Source organism: Muntiacus reevesi, chromosome 3, assembly GCF_963930625.1.
Source record: "Muntiacus reevesi chromosome 3, mMunRee1.1, whole genome shotgun sequence".
In the NCBI taxonomy this organism is placed as follows: domain Eukaryota; kingdom Metazoa; phylum Chordata; class Mammalia; order Artiodactyla; family Cervidae; genus Muntiacus; species Muntiacus reevesi.
Genome location: NC_089251.1, coordinates 140,579,275 through 140,597,480, shown reverse-complemented (window position 1 = coordinate 140,597,480; position 18,206 = coordinate 140,579,275). Strand labels below are relative to the sequence as shown.

The following is an 18,206-nucleotide window of genomic DNA, read 5'->3' as shown; positions in this document are numbered from 1 at the left end:
GGAAACACTGTCCGCTATCATCCTCCCATGGGAATGACTTTGAAATTCAAGGTGGTGATGGTTTCAAGACACACATTATACATTCCTACCTCAGGGAAGCTCCTCTGTTCTACACAAGGACATTTCCCAAAACCGCCTCCCCCAAGAACATCAGAGCTGAAAGGGGCCTCAAAAGCCAAACTGTTGGGCAGCTGTAGAGAATGAGGCCACCAGTGAGGTAAAGGGCTGTGCTCAAGGTGACAAAGCTAGTTAGTGACAGCAGTAGGACTAGAACCTAGGTTTCCCCATTTTCCAACCAGTGATCCGTGCACCGCACACCTCTCTGGTAACACACTCTGCAAGTCACCACAGAGCGCCCGGAAGGCAAGCAGCAAGCCCAAGAAGAACTCTCTCCAGACACATCTCCCAGCCTGAATCTAATCACCCATTTCTTCCCAGCAACACTCTGATTCTGCTACTTACACTTTCCAAGCTCTTCCCCATTCAGCTGGTATTGTGCACGCAGTTTGAAAAAAACATACTGGCAATATCCTTTCAGGGACTCATTTAAAAACCACTAATGACAGTAATTGCTCCTACAATGCTAACCCCAAGAAGAGACACCAGCCCTAAGTTTCTACCTCAAAGCAGAGGACAAAGAGCAGATTCAAGGAAAATGCTAATCTCATTCTTTTCTTCACAAACCCCACTCTTCTAAATTATCCCATCGCTCCAAAGATCAGTATGAGCCCTGGGAGTCACCACAGAATTCCTGAGTAAACTATACAGACCCTGCCGGTCCCCACCGCCCTTACCACACACATAGCAATGTAATCACTTTAGCAACTTCGCAGTAACAAGCTCATTAAAAAGCAATTCTGCCATCTCTCCATAAAGCACGCGCCAGAGAACAATGCAAAAGAGGAGATGCCAATTAATTATAGAATGATCACATCTAATGAACTCTGAAACCCTCCTGCTGTTGGTGACTTTGATGAAAAATCAGGGATGCTGGAAAAAGAGTAAATAGGGACACCCTGGCTACCTTGTTCAATTGCAAATTCTCTCCAAGGTAACTTCTCAGATTCCAGTGTTGATCAAAACTGCAGAATCACCCCGATAAAACAACAAAAAGTGTCAGGGAAGTGCCAGGTGCATACATCACGGTACGGCTGTGAGTCACACTGTTAGGGGAAGCACACTGACTGAAACCGCCCACCCTGGCCAGGCACCATAGTAACCATTTGCATGAGTTGTTTTATGACAGGAGATCCTGATAAGGAATACGGAACTAATAAGCCACCACCAGCCGGAAGAGTTCAGGAAAGATTGAAAGGAGACACTACCTGTCCGTCCACTTCCCAGAATCCCTCTTGCTAGCATCCACCTTGGCTGAGCGATGCGTGCGCCACCAGGAAAGACTCTGAACTAAAATGATTGGCCAAAGACTACCCGGAAACGAATCCCATCACCATAAAACCCAAGACTGCGAGCCACGCGGCAGAGCAGTTCTCCTGGGTTCCCTTACCCTCCTGCTCTCCACCCGGGTGCCCTTTCCCAATAAAATCTCTTGCTTTGTCAACATGTGTCTCCTCGGACAATTCATTTCCGAGTGTTAGACAAGAGCCCAGTTTCGGGCCCTGGAAGGGGTCCCCCTTCCTGCAACAAATGGCGACCACGAAGGGACATCTTCTTCGCTGAGACTGACATCCTGACCACTCGGGGTACTCAGGGGCCAGCTTGCCTGCCAATGGACCAGACCCAGCGGCCGCGACTGGGACCCTTTTGTCCCTGGTCTCCTCCTGACGCGGACAACTGGCCAGAGTGCCCCGACCGGTAAGGAACAAGAGATTTTATTGACCTCCCTCCCCTTCCCTCTCTCTTTCCTCTCCTTAGCCCTTCCTATCCTTCCCGTTTTTCTAGTCCCCCGGTCCTGGACGCAGGAATCTGGTCGAAGGGCCTCAGCCTGAGCTGTGGATTGGAGACTGATCACCTCCTCTTGGCAGAGAACTCGAATTCTGGTCTTGTTTCTGGTAGGGCCGAGTTCCAGTCCTCCCTTCTCTGGAAGCCCAGGGAAAAGTCCCGTAACGCCTGGGTGTCTGCAGGTGGCAGGAGACGTCTGTAAGGCCACCCCTTTTGCCCCCCTTTCCCGCCTCCTCCTCCTCCTTCTTTCAACCTGGCTTCCTTTCCTCCTTTTGAAATCTTTAAAGACATCTCAAGTTCTGTGTCTCTATAGAAGGTTTTCTGAGAGACTGCATTCTTGTATTTAAGGGAGTGTCTGATGAGGACTGCCAGGTTTATATGTGTGCGTTTTAACTCTGTTCTGTGTCGTGATTTGTGACGGCCGTTTTGCTTTGTCTAGCCACCATTTAGACCTGCCGCCATTTTGTTAAAACTTGATTTTCTTTCCCTGTGCCTTGAGACCAGGGCTCTCAGGAACACTTATCTAGACCATCTCTAACTCCTGAGACTGAGAGAAAAAAGAAAAAGCCTTTTAAAATGTTATTTAAATTTTATATTGTAATATCTAATTCATGACCAAACTTAGAAAATGAAGCTAGATCTTGCAGTGTGTCTGTCTAAATATGTCTTGGTATGTTTTTGTCTCTGGGTAATATTTTTTAGGTTAATTTGTAAATGAGCTCTATTTAATTGGCTTAAAAAAAAAAAGGTAAGCGCTTACAAATCAAATAATTCTAAATTAAACAATAAATTCCAGGTTCAGGTGAACTGGGAAATATTCAGTATTAAATATCTGATATTAATGTTTGTTTGTTGACCTATCTAATATAGACATGTCTTAGAGTAATTAACATCAAGAAAAAGATTAAACCTAGGTTTAATATAAGTTAAATATTATATCTGTTACAAGTTTGTCAACAAGGAAATTACCTCGAGTGAAGAAACTTCTAAAAAATGTAAATGAGATATGAGTTTGTATTCTTTAAGAATATCTGTCTACAATAGTCTCCCCAGATTGGCGTAACTGAAATTTCTAAGGGTTGTGCTAAACTAAGTATTAGAAGTCTATTAAATAATTAGGTCATTTCCAAATGAAATAAGATTTTAAAACATTTACTACTAAACACTGACTTCCTTTTACAGAAAAACTAAAGAGATTTGGAACCATAAATGAATAATGTTTGATGCCATCCTAAAATGTTTTAAGAAAGCAAGGGTTTTAGAATTTATCACTGGTATTTATGTTCATCAATCTATAAAATGCTAATATAAAAGTTAGCTCTTGGTTGCTAAAGGAAAGCAGGAAGAGTGATTTCAGTAAAAAAGTATGAAAAAAATACTAAAAAGAGTTATGCATAATCAGGATTTTCTAAAATTGGATTACAATTAGTTAGATAAGTAGATTTTGTTAGGAATGACATGGGTGTAAGAAAACTGCTTAGAGCCAATTAGGTCCAAGATGGCGGAGCTGACTTTCACTAGACCTTGAGCCTTGGTATTTACGCCCATTGTGACATATCAACAAGTTAAATGATACAGCCATCAACATTGACTAAATCTGACCAAATGTTCTAAACGCTTTTAATTGATCTTTTCGATAAAAATTCCTAAATCGAATTCTTTTAAAGTTCCTTTGACCTCTAGCTAACTTTGGGGTGCTTCAGAGGGCCCCTGAAACATCCCAAAGAGAGATATTAAACTGTGTTTATTTGGTTGGTTAAATTACATGAAAAAGATTATCAAATGAGCAAAAAAATCTGCTCATGTTATAATGTATGGTAAAATTACTAATACAGATATCCTAAAAATTATATGGAGTTCTTAACATTTTGATATGTCTTGGTGTTCTAATGAGAAACCTGATGACTTCACAAAAGTTAACAAAGGACTGAATGAACCAGCGAATATGCTTATAATTTTTATGGTTTCTATCTGAAAAATTACAGGTTTAAATCTTGTGTTTTCCGGGAGTAAGGAAAACATTCCTCTCAAACTAATTATAAAAATAATTTGGTAAAATTACGTTATAAACAAAACAATTATATTTTCTCTCTATCTGACTCCTCCAGAAATTTGAAACTCTTAAGTTTCCAGTAAGTTTATCAAATGAGCTAAAAAGGTTATCTCACTAACAGGTACAAAAATCTCAAGGAATTTTTGAGACCTTAAAAAGAGAAGAGTTCACCTAGATTTGTTATTCAAAATCTGTGATAAGCCTTTGGTGTGAGTTTCCCAGCCCTGTTTTATAGTAAAAGTTCAGTCTGAGATTCTATAGGTGTTTCAGCAAAATAAAAAGTCTATAATCAATTATGGTTATATAAATCATCAGACCAAAATTAGTGAGAACAGACCTATTTTGCAAACAAAATAGCCTTAATTTGGTTATATTTGATAAAAATGAGGGTAACTTTGGAAAAAAAAAATATTTCAAAAAATGTTAAATCCCAGTTTGTTCATGGAGGTCTGCATGTAGTAAGACTCATTTCTTAGATAGTTCTTTGCTGTTATGTGATATTAATGCAAAATTTAATTAAATTCTTAAAGAACACCCTAAGTTTGTTTCTGAAGCTTACCTCAATAATCTATCTTTGGATGAAAATTGGATGCCTCATGACCTGCAACCAGGACTGGAAAAAGACATAATTTAAGGGACTGTCTCCAACGTGGATGGAAGGACTTTTTATCAGGTACTCTTAACTAACTCTTGCACAATGAAACTGAAGAAAATTAACTCTTAGATTAATTCCCACTTCCAAAGGCCCCTACACTGGATTAATCTATAGAGAAGACAGCTGACCTGATCTCACCTTAAAATGATGTTCAAACAAGAGAAACTACAGTACACCAGGATGAGAAGACAACAACATCAGAGGTAGACAGCTTGTCCAAGATGCTGGACCTGATTCATATGATCATTTATAATGTTTTCTTGACTTCTTAGACTTTTGCATATAAATCAAATGCTTTTCTATCACAGGCCTGATACTATGCTAGTTTTAAAAATCAATCCGATTGTTGGGTTTGTGACCAATTATCTGTGTCTAGCTCCGGGTTACCTTGATAAATTTCTCTACTACAAGACTCTAACTGATTGGCCCTGAGGAAATTTACTTAAAAAAATTATAGTCATATTCAGGTTACTATGATACTACCAGACGGGATCCCTTCACTGGGCCAATTAATAATGCCTACTCTGACTCTGGCCATAAATTTGAGCCTTTTTCTATTCCTCAAGCTCAATCAGAGCAACACAAGAAGTTTCAGCAAAAGAAAAAAGTCTCCCACAATTATGAGATAGATTTATGTAGATAACACTAAGCTATGGTAATTTAGGTTTAAAGTCTCTGTGTTAAAAACAATTAAATCATACTAAAGATAACCAGTCTAGTAACACTAGAAAACTGGGCTGTGTGCCTTATAGATGGCACACAGGATGGCCCCTGTCTATTGGCACCAATGTATAATTTCCCTGAAAGATAAAGATTCGTACAGAGTAGACTAAGTCAGACGACCTGGGATATACTGGGCTACATCTAATAGAAGCTCTTAAGTCTTACTCGTGACTTTACTAATACTGCTGGCTATGTTCTTTGTATTTCACCTGTTTTACAAAATTGCTGTTTCTTACACTGCCAAATGTGTGACTGAGGCCTCTGATAAAATAATATATAGTTCCTTATGAAATCGATGATGATGACAGTGTAACTCTAGATATGAGAAAAAGCAACAAGAGGGAATGTTTTCCTGGACCAGAGGCTAGTAAGACAGGTGGTCCAGAGAATTTTAGATACTGTTTTATGGCCTAATCCAGTAACAGCACATTGAGAGGCTGGTCGACAAAATCTTTGCCAAACCTGAGAATGGACATTCTGAGCACCATGGGATAAAATGGTCATGAAATGCCCCCCTCAAAGTCATTGTCAAGTTTGTGAGCAAAAAGGGGCTTTGCCAACTGAAGATTGACACTTGCCATCTACATCTACAGTGATTATATCATGGCCACTGCAACTGCTGACTTTCAACGGCCCTGAAAGGAGTTCAGGGTGAAGATCAGGAATGAGGCGCTCCGTGCTCTGGGAAAAACTGGCAGAACAGGCCTTCAGATAGTTAGATCTTTTCAAGAGATTTTATGAGTCCCAATTCTTGCATCTTCTCATACCTAGAGAAACACTGACATCATTAATGGTGCCATCTGCTTTGGCTATTAAAGAAAAAATTTTTAAATTAAAAGTCAAAATAGAGTACTCAGCTATGGTTCAGACATCCTGAAAAATAACCAGGTGTTACTATGGGTGTAATTTCAGATTAGACATTGTATTGCTAAACACTGGAGTTTTCTGAGTCGTGTCAGGCTTAGATGCTACCATTCTCAAAAGTGTCTGCTGGAAGCTAGTAACTTCTACCTTACTTTTTATAAAACTAGGCAACTGGCCACCTGGCTACAAGTCTCCCTGAAGTGCCAGGTCCAGACTGGATTTCAGGCCTATTCTCCTAAAAGAAAGAAATTTACTTTGTCTATTAAAACTCCAGTTATCCCTTCTCCAGCTACTACTAACTGGGTATGTTACAACAAAATGGCAGACCAAGGGATTGAGATTTTAATCATACAAGGCTCAAATCTAGGACTTGGAACTCAGGAATACTTCCAATTCAGTGTCTCTTCTCCAAGCTGAGGCGGTCCTGTGCCCCATTTTGACAAAAAGTTATCACAGTCATAGTTGCCCTGTTCCCTAAATAAAACTAAACAGGACTCCGCGGGGTGGCGACTCTGGAGTACAGATCTACTGAACTGTAAAATATAGGCTTTATTCAGCCTCCTTGACCTTCCCTGAGTTCCAAAGGGTAGATTCAAACAATTACCAATCAGAGAAGAAAAAAAATACAGAAACAGAGGGGAAACAATCAAACGGTGGTACAGCCTTGAGACGGGTCCTGGTTCCGACTCAAAAAAAATATATGCATAACAATGTCTTTTGAGTTCTTCTACAGAACTAGAGCCCCCACCCAGGTGAAAGATGGTAACTTCAGACTAAACATAAGATTCTTAGAACACAGCTCTGTTGCTTGACCACCCGCCAATCATCCCAGCGGTGCCTCCTGTTTCTGGGGACCAGTGATGACCATCCTGTTAGGTCTCCTGTTTGGCCCCTGTCTATTTTACCTCTGAGAGGCGCTGACAGTTTCAAACTCAGTCACTGTTATTACAAGAGTGAAAGCTGGTTTCAGATATAAAACACCCCAACTTAGATCAGGTAGAGAGAGACTTCTACTCTACTAGGCAGGCCTACGCCCAGGCACAGCAGGAAGAAGTTACAGAAGAAAGAGACCTTCGCCCCAATTCCCAAGAAGCATCTTGAGTGTGAAGTCTCTCAGGGGGGAGTTGTTAGGGGAAGCACACTGACTGAAACCGCCCACCCTGGCCAGGCACCATAGTAACCATTTGCATGAGTTGTTTTATGACAGGAGATCCTGATAAGGAATACGGAACTAATAAGCCACCACCAGCCGGAAGAGTTCAGGAAAGATTGAAAGGAGACACTACCTGTCCGTCCACTTCCCAGAATCCCTCTTGCTAGCATCCACCTTGGCTGAGCGATGCGTGCGCCACCAGGAAAGACTCTGAACTAAAATGATTGGCCAAAGACTACCCGGAAACGAATCCCATCACCATAAAACCCAAGACTGCGAGCCACGCGGCAGAGCAGTTCTCCTGGGTTCCCTTACCCTCCTGCTCTCCACCCGGGTGCCCTTTCCCAATAAAATCTCTTGCTTTGTCAACATGTGTCTCCTCGGACAATTCATTTCCGAGTGTTAGACAAGAGCCCAGTTTCGGGCCCTGGAAGGGGTCCCCCTTCCTGCAACAACACCACCAGAACCCCTGTTCGGGCATCCTCAGCCACCCACACCGAGGCTGGCATTGCCCTCTGAAAGAATCTCCGAGCCAGCAAGGGACAAACCCACGTCTGGTGCCGGGGACACCTGGAGATCCTAAGGTTAACAGGTGAGTCACTTGGCTTCCCACCCGGGCCCGCCTGCCTCTCTACGCCTCCTAGCTGGCATGGATGCCACGTCTCGGAACAGAGAGCAGCCCGTCCCCCCACGAGGCTAAAGGAGGAAGAAGAAGAAACCACGTGCGGCCAACTTGTACCACTACCTGTGTGAGTCCTCTGGTGGGCCTTTAAGTGGGAGCTTTTTGTATAAACCTTCCGGCACCCGTTAAACTGACAGCGATGAACCCTCTTCTTGTTTTCGGGGCACGCCTCGGCCCCTACCCCTCCTTGATCCCTCTCGCTCTGTCCGCTCTTAACTGTCCCAGCTGCCGCCACGGCTGCCGCCGCCGTCGCCACCCCTCCCACCTTGACGGAGCCGAGCGCAGCCTTCTTGGCCACCAGTTTCAACGTCACTGTGCCATCCACGGCTGAGAGAGTCTGTGAGGTTTTCACCAGATGGCGGCTGAGCTCAGGGGACGATGGGGGCGTTAATGAGGTCACTGCGTTGAGCTGGGCCTGGTTGACGGCTGTGTAGCTGTCTAGAGAAGAGCTGGTTGGCTGGAGGCTGAGGCAGGTCTCAGATAGCAACTTGTCCCGAGAGAGCAGAATGTCCACGGCCGAGCTCTTCTCGCAGATGGTCGCTTCCACGGGGAGCAGCAGGGGGTCTAAGCGCCGGAAGCTCTCCTCGATGCATGGGGGAGGAGAAGCGCGGAGGAAACAGTCCAAGTCCTCACCGAAGGTCTCCGAGATCCTCCTGGGCTCTGTCTGCAGGTAGCGTTCCAATTCAAGGCATGTCTGCAGAGGGCAAGGAGGGAGGGAGAGAAACAGCCATCAGAAGCAAAGAACACCAGGGGACCACATGTTGACAGGCTGAGGAGGGATCTACAGGAAGCAACAGAGGATGCTTCCTGGCCCGAATCTGAAATTTTCCTGGTGAAAGGTCTGACCTTGTTATTTTTCTCCCTGGACACTTCTGAAGGGTTCACAAGGGTCACATCACATGAGCTCAACTACTACAGTTAATGGGGAACTAGAAACCCAGAAGGGCTATCTCACACCATCAAGTTCCCTGAGAACATTCAATGTTAAAATGACCTCACATCCCACAACCCAGTTCGGTAGGTGAGATGCTCTAAGCCTCCCTAGGAGCCCTTATGCAAGCATGAAGCAAACAAAATCAGATGAGGTTTTCATAGCAAGGTAAGACTCCCCACAGTCCAACTTCATCTTTCAAACAGACTTTGGTAAATCACAAGGCACAATCGCTACGTATTGCGTGGCAAGAAGCCTGAGTCCCATTACAATAGTTTGACATCTCTGTCTACGTGATAAAAGTAAGTTCAAACACAGCTATTTGAATTGTTAAAGAAAAAGACACTAATCTATTTCAATATAAAGTTTTCACCTGGTAAAGAAGTGAGGCAAGAAAAATAAAATCAGAAAAGTTCAACAAATCTTCATCCATGGTACTCATAAGTCTTTGTAAGATGGTAGAAGTGTTTTACGGCAAGAATGGATATTTAAGTTTATAATCTGAAAGTTCTCCTCACTTAACCCTGGTCTTTCAGAATCTGGTAGAAAACCATAGTCCTAACTTATGTGTGCTGAGTTACTTCAGGTGTGTCTGACACTTTGGGACCCCATGGACTGTAGCCTGCCAGGCTCCTCTGTCCATGGGATTCTCCAGGCCAGAATACTGGAGTGGGGGATCATGCCCTCCTCCAGGGGATCTTCCTGACCCAGGGATTGAATCTGTGTCTCTTATGTCTCCTGCACGGGCTGGCAGGTTCTTTGCCACTAGTGCCACCTGGGAAGCCCAGTCCTAACATACGCCATCAGTTCAATTTGTTCTGACTTCTGGGGCTTCAACAAAGAAACACTGCTGGCTAATTTAAAATCTGACTAGCTCCTAATTCTCTGGCTCTCTAGCACTGCTATGTTTTCAACCAGTGTTGTGATTCTAGGCTTTTATTCTGTTAAGAATATATTTTAATGATATACCTGGTTGTGTTGTATCTGTCAACGATTTTATTTTGTTGACATTTCAAAAGATTGGTTTTTAATCAGCCTTCTGGTAAAACTGCATTACTGAATAAGAAAAGCAGATTTTTAATGATGAATCACCTTTGGGTCTCAGTGCTGATTTTTAATAGTATAAACTAATGAATGGTTCCAATCTTCATTCAATACTCATGTCACAAGTGTTCATTCAACTACTGTGTTCACAGCAAGGTGCAAGGCTTTCTGTGTTCAAGGATGACATAGTAACAGGTTCATGTGACGTACACACAGAATAAACAACTACAAGCTAAAATTTACATGAATTTATAAGCAAAGTGGTAACAAATAACAATAAAGTATGTTGACAAGTTCTTAAGGGATGAGTGGACAATGAATTCTGTACTCTGTTATGGAGGTGTTAATCAAGGAAAGCTTATTGGAAAACTAAGCTTGATTCTATTTTTCATATTGATTAAATAATAGCTCTTGCTGAGTAGCTTCCCACCACTTTATATCTAAAACCAATACTACCACCGTCTCAGGTCTAGAAATTTCTCTTATCCTTATTTGTCCCTTTTTTGAATTCTATGTTTCAAAGACTTTTTCCTTTCCTTTTTCCATCTCATTGCTAAAAATTATCATTTACTTCTTTCCAATATTAAAACCCCCAGTCTCAGCCCCAGTCAATTCACTTCCGAATTATATTACCCCCCTAAAAAACCTCCCTTTAACCTTCCCTTCCCTTTTTAAACCATCACGTACCAAGAACAGTGTCCGGTACCCATCAGGTACATAATGTCTATCAACATCTATGTTATCTTTATAAATCAACTTTATACTATTATTTTTAATCATTCTATTCCACTCCACTGTACAAAAGCTACCTGCTGACCTTAATCTGGACTACGCTGAAGCTAGATATGACCACTAATACATGCCTTCTAGAACATAATGCTCCTTTAGCTTTGTTCAAAGAGTAGAACCAGACCTTTGAGACACAAATATGTTCCAGGGGGAAGTCAGCTGAATCATGGGTTAGAAGAGGTCCTTGAGACAGGTCCTCACACACAGGAACTATTTCACAGTCACCAGAGTCTATGGATAGGACTTTTGGATGTCATATACTCTTGTATAGTTTTTAGCTCAAAGGTTCAAAAGTCACTAAGAAATTATGATTGTTACTAATAGGAGGCTCAGATCTCTTCATATTCAGAGTTCTGAGGAACTGAGATCCTATAAATGCATTTACACACTTTTCAGGGAGGATAAAAATTAACCTTCCCAGTATGCCCTAGTTTGAATCCCAGAACACACGGATCATACTAGTCACCTAAGGATGGAGATATTTCTCATCACTTAAATATGGGGAAATCTGGATCACTAAGAGAGGCTATCTCTTGCAATCCTAATACAAGGCATTCTATTCCATCTGAGAGCTACAAAAGCATGAGAACTGATCAAAATATGCTGGGTAGCCCTCTGAAATTATTATGGGATATTGTTGTCTTGAGAAATCTACTTCTTGTAATATCTGCTGGTGATGAAGCTTAGCTAGAAAAGAAGAGTTTGTCAATCAGAAACTCATCAGGAGTGCTGGATAATAAAATATTAAGGATGAGGAGTATTTATTTCATTGTTAGATTATTTCCAAGCAAAAGAGATAGTTTATCTCTCATATTAAAAAAAAATAATTACAAGAAGTCCCTTAAGAAACACCTATGATGTTTAATTGGAATTTGTGGTTTCAGTATTTATTCAGAGATTTCAACACATATTCACACAGAGATATATATAGTAATAAAGGTGTGTCTGCATGTATGTGTATACATGTATGTATTTCCTGGCTCTGTCAATCAGAAGAATCCACAAGCAAAGACACCCCAATAGTAGTGAGCACACTTGGCATCAAGATCTTGGTTTCTAAATATCATTATCCAATAAAGGGAACCTGGGAGGGAAAGTTGATTGAAAGGCCTGAGGCAAAGAAAATAAAGATGAGCCTGGAGTATCTTCTTGTACCATAAGGAAAAAAGTTCTCATAAAGTGATGGATGTATGTCAAAAAGACACATAAGCCAACTTGAAGGCGTTCTCAAAGCACAAATCTAGGGAATTTGAGCAATAAAAATGAATAATGATAATAACAGATTCTAACCCATGGAATAAAACTAATATTCACAAATCCATAGTGATATAAAGAAATGGTTGAATAAAAAAATGGAAGAGACAGATCAGCTCCTCCTTATAGTAAAATGACATTTAATAAACACAGAAGTATTGATGGAAATAGAAGATTGCTACTAGTCAAATAACAAAGAAATAATGACTTCCAGCAAGAATCACCAATGGATGTTAAAATCAATAGATGAAGTTATAATGAGAAACAAGATATTTGTCTAGTCTCAAAGTATCCCCCCCATAAGACATTTATTAATTATAAAGATGAAACATAATAATTTTATAGCAGAGAAACCTGGCATGCACCATCTTAACCATATGATGAAATTTAGCAGTGTATTGATATCATATTCCAGTGGTATGATAGGCTGAAAAGGACACAACATTACTCTATGCCTCTCTTGCCAAAAGTTCAATAACCTCAATCTAATCATAAGAAAACATCAGACCAATACAAACGGACGGCCATTCTACAAAATAACTAGCCAGTATTCTTTAGAAGTACCAAGGTCATAAGGAACAAAGGAAGATTGAGAAGCTGTCACAGACTGAAGGAAACTAAGACAAGACAACTAAATGCAATAGATCCCTGTCTGGATCCTGGATGAGAAAAAGAACAGGGGTGGGGAAAACAATGTAATTCAAAGAAAGTGTATAGATTTAGTTCATGGTATTTTTATCAATGTTAATTTCTTATTCTGATATCTGTACTATGGTTATGTAATATTAAGGTAAGCTAGGAAAATATATACAGGAACTCTATGTACAATTTTTGCAACTTCTGTAAATGTAAATAATTTCAAATGAGAGAGAAAAAAGAAATACTGACTGGCAAACCAGGAGTATCTCCAGATTGCAAATTTTGATAGAGTGCGAATGTCTATTTTTCTATCAGAACCAGAGATTTGCATGCATGTGTGCATGTGTGCTAAGTTGCTTCAGTAGTGTTCAACTCTTTGAAACCCTGCGGACCATAGTCCATCAGGGTCCTCTGTCCATGGGACTCTCCAGGCAAGAATACTGGAGTGGGCTGCCAAGCCCGCCTCCAGGGGACTTGTACTATAGTTATGTAATATTAAAATAAATTGGGAATATGTATATAGGAATTCTATGTACATTTTTTTTCAACTTTTGTTAAGTCTAAATAATTTCAAATGAGAAAGAAAGAAAAAAGAAATACCCATCAGCAAACTAGGAGCATCCCCAGATTGTCAATTTTGATAAGAGTTTGAATATTTGTTTTTCTACCAGAAACAGAGATTTACTCTGTCCCAAAGACACTCTAGCCAGCAAACTCCAAACTGGAGTCAGCAGATGTCAATTTAATGACATAAATCATGGCTGTCTGGTACCTCACCTTGGAGAAATGAGGCTTTGCTCAGCCTGAGCTGACAGTACAGCTTAAGGCTTGAGACACTGTATCAGCCTCCACCATCTCAAAAATCTACTACAGTCAGCAGTGAGAAGGAAAGGTGCCCAAGTGCAAAGTGACTTTCTTATTATTTATGAGCCACAGATGAGTTTTGTGAAGGCTCTCTAGTATCTTGATTTCAAAATGCATGCTTGAGTTTTCTAACAAATATAACCTGAATTTGGTTTTGAACTGATCACTCTGAAATATTTTAACATGCTCTCTCCATTCTCTTCACAGCCCTCTTGTTGAAACATGCTTATTAAAAACCATCATCCAAGACCCAGTGTTACTAATGTTATTCGCTTAGTCGTGTCTGACTCTTTGTGGCCCCAAAGACTGTAGCTGGCCACGCTCCTCTGTCCATAGACTTCTCCAGGCAAAAATACTGGATCGAACCTGGGTTGCCTGCATTGCAGGTGGATTCTTTACCATCTGAGCCACCAAGGAAGCCCCAATCCGAGGCCTAGTCTCTAAAAAAGAAAAAAAATAAATAAAAAAAGAAAAAAAAAAAAAGAAAAAAGAAAAAAAAAATTCAAATCTATTACTGCCATATCTGTAACTTCTATGACAGGATCCAAAGGCAGAAGTTGATAGAAAACAAGCTAATCCAGGTCTTGCAGCACAAATTCAGTTCACCAAATCTCCCTGCTGTAGCTACTTCCAGAGGATCAAGAGGTAGTTACTTTCATAGGATCAAGAAGTATGCAAGAAATATGTCATATGTGGGCATGATGATGCCAAGGTTACCAAATGGCTCTTTTTCATCCAGTCCTTATCTCACCATAATTTACACGAAACTTGCCAGGGAAGACTACAAATATCTCCAGGCGCTTTTGCCATCTCTCCTAAAGGGCTTCCCTCATCTATTTTTCCTCTCCGTAACTTTCCCTCATGCCCATAAACTTGACACAATCTTTTATTTTCTCCCCCACTAATTATCCTTTCATTCAAAGTTCAACATCAAGTCTATCTCTTTAAGAAACCTGGTCTAGGAAATACAGTTAAGAAAATATGCTGGCTGCCAAGTGTTGGAAAACATTCCTCTTCAATCCTGGACAATTAAACAGTATCTCCAAACTGAATCTAAGGGGCCACAAATTGGTGACATGTCTGGTTTATTGAGATTTATGATCTCCTTAAAAGCAATAATCATATTGTTTAAATCACTTAAGCCTCAAACAATAATCTTTTAGAGCTAAATTCTACCTTTGTTATCTCAGATGGGAGATATATCTAAGTATTTGAAGTAGTGTGGAGTTGTTAAGAACTTTCTAAAAATTAAGCTGACCACACAAACCCCATCCATCACCACCACTGTAAATATTTCTGTATCTTTTAATTAGAACATAAGACAAAGTCAGTGGTCCAATATTCTTGGCAGCGCTCAATAGCTGTGTCATTAGGAATAATTATTTGTAGTCTTTGGATCTACATATACTTGAGTTAGAGAGTAAAAAAGAAATAAAAGAAATTGCATTTTGCTAATGATTTCTTTCTGGAAACATACAGTCATCAAAATAAAATGCCACCTACTACTACTTATGTTTATAATCAATCATCAGTCATTTGTGTTCCCGTTAGCCATCTGCCCTTCATTCCAAGTATCCCACCTACTTCATTCCTCTAAAAAATGTAAGAGTTAAAAATACAAACAGATAAAACAATCTGGGGAAAGAAGATAGATGCAAAAATATGGGGAGACACAGTATTCTCCTTTGCGGAAACCTGCGAAATCATGCTTCTTCTGAGATCAGACCTTGACCTGCTGATGTTGATGGTTATGATGATGACGATGCTTCTAGAAAGAAAAGGGTGAACTTTGGTTCCCAGAAAGAATGCTCACCCAGGTAACTGCACACCCAGGTGACGTGTACATGGCTGCCCGTGGGAGCCCCTCCCTGTGACATTTATTATGTGTGGTTTTGTCACGTGCTATTAACCATGGTGCCACACTCCCCAAAGAGTCTGAAGTATAGAAACAGGGAGAAGAACCTCTTACCTTTCTCCTGGGAGTATCCCAAAGCTTAATTACTTTTCTGTGATTTGAAATCGTCACACACATCCCAGAATGGAAATTCAAAGCAAGACAAGACAAGCTACTTGCAGTGGGGTAATCTGGCCTTCTTCTTTAAAGCCATCTTTCACGATATTCATTCTTTCTAACATACTCTTCACTATGCTCACACTTTACACTTTTTAGCAAGACCTTTATTATTCTAACTCCTACAGCCAACTTGAAAACTCTATAGGACTGCAAAGTTGATATTTATGGGAACTTTGTGATTTCTTTTTTTCCCTTCAAAGGCTGATATGATGTAATGGTTCTGTCATATTTCTAGTCTTTTAAAATTAGGTCAGAGTTTAGAAAAGGAAGTGGAAAGCACGACCAGAGAGTTCTGTTACCATTTTTCTCAGGAACTAGAAGAGGGAAAGGAAGCACCTTGACAAGCTCAGTAAGCATATGGGAGAACCTTACATAACAAGCACCTCAACTCTTTGCCCATCTTCCTGGGTTTCAACATTTCAAAGCAGGTTTGAGGAGGAGAAGGTGACACTGAACCTAACTCACAGTAGGCAGGATGTGTGAACCAGTGGCAAGAATTAACCTTGTAAGATCTAGAAAGTGATTTCTCTGATGATTTTAAACCAACATCCACTTTTTCTTGACTTCCATTGTGGGAAAACATTAGGATAGAAGGTTAGGAGGGAATAAATTCTATCTAGATATTGTGGGTAAGCAAGTATATGGTGTAAGTGAAAATCTCTTACAGCATTTTTCAGTTATTAGGTTAAAAAAAAAAAAAGAACCCACATCAATAGCACACTCCAGAGGTACAACAGAATTACACATCACTACCAGAACTGCTAACTCCACGAAATAACCACAGTGCTGAAATCACTGTAACATCACATTCCTTTCCACTGTTTCTCACATCAACTGGTTGCTGGTGCTGAAACCAAATTAAATATTTCCCTCTAGTAATTTGTAAATTCTGAGAGACAGTACTATGAAAATTAACTGAATTCTAAACAAACATGAAAGTTGGGAACTTTCTACCAAAACCTCTTCAGTGTTTCTATTCCCCAAACTATTTTCAACATACAAAAAAATATTTGTTGTATACATTTCCATGGGGATGCTGGGGAGAAAGGAGACCAGATTAAAGACTTAGGGAGAGGGTAATGTCTTTGAAATAAACAGCCTCAAATACCCGTTTCATCTCCCAAGGATGTCTTAGTTGTGGTACAGTAAAAAAAAAAAACAAAACTCAACACAAATCCAAATTAAGTGTTAAGGCGAGTTTTAAAGTCACATAACCTAAGTAGAGTTGGGATCCAGGTCTTATGACCCTTGAAGGAAGGCTCCTCAAACTTCCAACAACTTAGAATAGCACTTTCTTCCTTCACAGTGTCTGTAATCCTTAAAATTAGGTGTCCACTAGGGATAAGGAGGCCCATGTATATGAGGTCTTCCTATCTTGGCTCAGGGTTGTTTTTCCACATGTTACTTTTCAGAACACACCAATTATAAGTCTATCACTCTGGCTTCTGTCCACAATTACTGCAACTACCCTCCATCAGCCCTTTAGGAGAGTCACTCGCTATTACTAGGCCACTGAACTAAAACTAAATTCAACTTACAAGTGGTAGAGAGACACCACTGCTCATCGCAGCTAGAACACTGAAGATGCTTGGGTCTGCTATCAACATACTTTCCAACGAAGCTTCAATTTAGCTTGACATACACTGGAGGAAATCCCATGTGTTACTTTACAGCTTGAAAAGAAATTTCATTAGATGTCTCTGCTTCAGTCATCACAATTTCATGGACAAAAATAAAATTCATGCCTTAATAATAGTCAATTAAAAATCATCCTCCATTAGCGCAAAGACCTGGCTCTGGGTTGAGAGTGTGGATTAAGAAAGACAAAACTGCAGAAGAAATAGCCCTAAAGGAAAAGCCCATCCCCATGTAGGGGAGTGCCAACAGTCCTTGCTTTAAGTCCTGTCCCAGCGACTCACAAGAGTTCATGGACCTGGGAGAAGGCATGCCCTCCAAGGAGTGATGCTTCCTGGGAACAACAGTGATCCTGACAGTTGCTCAGCTTCACCATTAATTTTCCATAAAGAGCAGTTTTTGCAACGAGCGCTTGTGTCAGGAGGGGCCTGATGCTTCAAAAACCTGTAATTATTCTTGGCTCCCCACCCCCCACAGCCTCTGCACCTGTGTCAGTTCAAGGCACCAGCTGGCCATGTCTTGCCTCCTGCCTCTTAAAGGGGTGGGTTGGGGCTGAGGGGCGGGGTGGGCAGGGGAGCCCTCATTGAAAACCCAGACTCACATTACTTGCCTCTTCTTCCAAAATGCAAAAACAAAACAAAAATGTTTCAACTCCCCAATCTCATCCCTTCCCCCAACAGGCTCTTGCCAAAGGAAACAAATAAACATTAATTGGCTAGAGAGCCTTCATTCAAACCAAAATTGCTGAAAAACACAGGAACAGAGAAAGGTCTGACAAGGGGTTATTAATGCTGTTTCACAACGCGATCTTACTCACTCCCCCACTCGCTCCCGTGAACTCTGCACACACATGCACACACCCTCCCCAAACTCCCCGGGCCCCTCAACACTGAGTGGCCAAGATGGGAACATGCCGAACCCATGACATCATCTCCCCTTCCTCT

General features: G+C 40.9%; 1 protein-coding gene across 3 annotated transcripts in view; it reads right to left on the bottom strand.

Moving 5' to 3' along the window:
- Window positions 1–18,206, bottom strand: part of KLF7 (KLF transcription factor 7) — a 103,553-nt gene that overhangs the window by 53,908 nt on the left and 31,439 nt on the right. For 2 of the 3 annotated variants that reach the window (XM_065930719.1, XM_065930720.1), the window contains one exon: window positions 8,096–8,726. In XM_065930719.1, the coding sequence (XP_065786791.1) occupies window positions 8,096–8,726 (631 nt within the window). The remainder of the gene's footprint in view (window positions 1–8,095; window positions 8,727–18,206) is intronic. The other variant, XM_065930721.1, reaches the window with a different exon arrangement.